This window comes from Nothoprocta perdicaria, unplaced genomic scaffold (genome assembly GCF_003342845.1).
Source record: "Nothoprocta perdicaria isolate Ctin4 unplaced genomic scaffold, notPer1 scaffold_894, whole genome shotgun sequence".
NCBI classification, from domain to species: Eukaryota; Metazoa; Chordata; class Aves; order Tinamiformes; family Tinamidae; genus Nothoprocta; species Nothoprocta perdicaria.
The window spans coordinates 9696-11680 of record NW_020456192.1 but is presented as its reverse complement, the minus strand read 5'-3'; the positions used below and the strand labels follow the sequence as shown (position 1 = coordinate 11680).

Sequence of the window (1985 nt, the reverse complement as noted above, 5' to 3'; positions counted from 1 at the left end):
TCCGAGGTGCAATTTCCTAGGCATGTTCTTCACACCAGCTCTGGAAGAAAAAGGTGTAGTGGGTTGAATCGACTTTATTAGAGACACAGTGAGGGGGACAATCCTAATACATAACTCAATACAGTTCAAGGTACGAGGTAAGAATGAGCAGCATTGGTAAAGCGGTATGAATGCAAGTACATGTGAAGCAACATGATAACAGTTATTACTACTAATAAAAGCTATAATAAAAATAAGATGAAGGAACAGTGCCCAGTCCAATTAAGAGACACAGAAGGAGTCATTTGTGGAGAGAGATTGAAATCTTATGACTGATGAAAAATGAAATCAGTTTCTTCAGGGCAATCTTGAGCTCCTTATTCCTCATGCTGTAGATGAGGGGATTCCGTGATGGAGGAACCACTGAATACAGAACAGCCACCACTAGATCCAGAACTGGGGAGGAGAGGGAGGGAGGCTTCAGGTAGGCAAATGTGCCAGTGCTGAGAAAGAGGGAGACCACGGCCAGGTGCAGGAGGCACATGGAAAAGGCTTTGTGCCGGCCCTGCTCAGAGGGCATCCTCAGCACAGCTCTGAAGATCTGCATGTAGGACACCACAATGAAAATGAAACAACCAAAGAATAAACAGACACTAAACCCAAGAAGCCCAGCTTCCCTGAGGTAGGAGTGTGAGCAGGAGAGCTTGAAGATCTGGGGAATCTCACAGAAGAACTGATCCACCTCATTGCCTTCACACAGTGGAATGGAAAATGTGTTCCCAGTGTGCAGAACGGCAAAGAGAAAGCCACTGGCCCAGGCAGCTGCTGCCATTTGGACACAAGCTCTGCTGTCCAGGAGGCTCCCATAGTGCAGGGGTCTGCAGATGGCCACAAAGCGGTCATAGGCCATGACTGTGAGGAGAGAAAACTCTGCTGAAAAGAAGAAGACCAACAGGAAGAGCTGGGAAGCACATGCCGAGTAGGAAATGTCCCTGGTGTCCCAGAGGGAGTTGGCCATGGATTTGGGGACAGTGGTGGAGATGGAGCCAAGGTCGAGGACAGAGAGGTTGAGGAGGAAGAAGTACATGGGGGTGTGGCGGTGGTGGTCGCAGGCTATGGCTGTGATGATGAGGCCGTTGCCCATGAGGACAGCCAGGTAGATGGCCAGGAAGAGGGAGAAGTGCAAGAGCTGCAGCTCCCGCCTGTCTGCGAGTGCCAGGAGCAGGAACTCACTGAGGAAGCTGCTGTTGGACATCTGCTCCTCTCTTCGCTTGTGTTTTACTCTGCAAGAGGGAAAAGACATTTCAAGACAGGAGAGTCTTTGCTCAAAACCTTTTCCCTTTCTCACAGGTACCTCCCAACAGACTCCTAGAAACATATGCTCTCCCATGCATACACATTTCTTTTCTCCTTATTAGGACCTTCATTCAGCTCCCTGCCTCTAATTTGTGCTGCCTGAGTGTGCCATGGATTCTGCTCATAGATTTCAGGGACATGAGTCTTGCTATGATGAAGAAGGGCAGTTTAATGTCTTCCCATCCAGTTTGGGGGCTTTTTGACCATAAAAGCAGCAACTCTCCCTGTGTCCTGGGACAAAACCAGCACAGCTGGTCTGCACATTACTCCCATTCACCTATCTCAGCTAGTGGCTATCTCAACCACAACTTACTCTTAAAGCAGACCGTCTTGTGCAGAAAGTGGTGCTCACTTGCAATGCACAGCTCTCCAAACTCACCTCTCTCTCCCAGCTCACATGTCGCAAGGGTGATGGATACGGTGACACGGTGCCTAGCTCCAATGATCAGAAGGAGATCTGTGATGTGGTGCTGATCCTGAGGGAGATTTCAACATACAGATTCCTGGCAAAGACACACAGGACTCACTTTAGCTGCCCACACACGCCAGCAGTATTTCCATTTTCTTAGCACCTCAGTGGTTTCTGCATGGCACATTTAGCTGTCAGGAAGGTCCTACAGAAGAGCTGTGCCCCACAGCAGGGAAGCACA

General features: G+C 49.3%; 1 protein-coding gene across 1 annotated transcript; it reads right to left on the bottom strand.

The window, feature by feature from the left end:
* Positions 1–280: 280 nt before the first annotated feature.
* On the bottom strand, positions 281–1745 carry LOC112958583 (olfactory receptor 14A16-like). The gene is made up of 2 exons (XM_026052464.1): positions 1715–1745; positions 281–1262 (listed from the first exon to the last, which is right to left on the bottom strand). Exon 2 carries the CDS (start codon positions 1232–1234, stop codon positions 281–283), a length of 954 nt encoding a protein of 317 aa, XP_025908249.1. The 5' UTR covers positions 1235–1262; positions 1715–1745.
* Between the last annotated feature and the right edge of the window lie 240 nt (positions 1746–1985).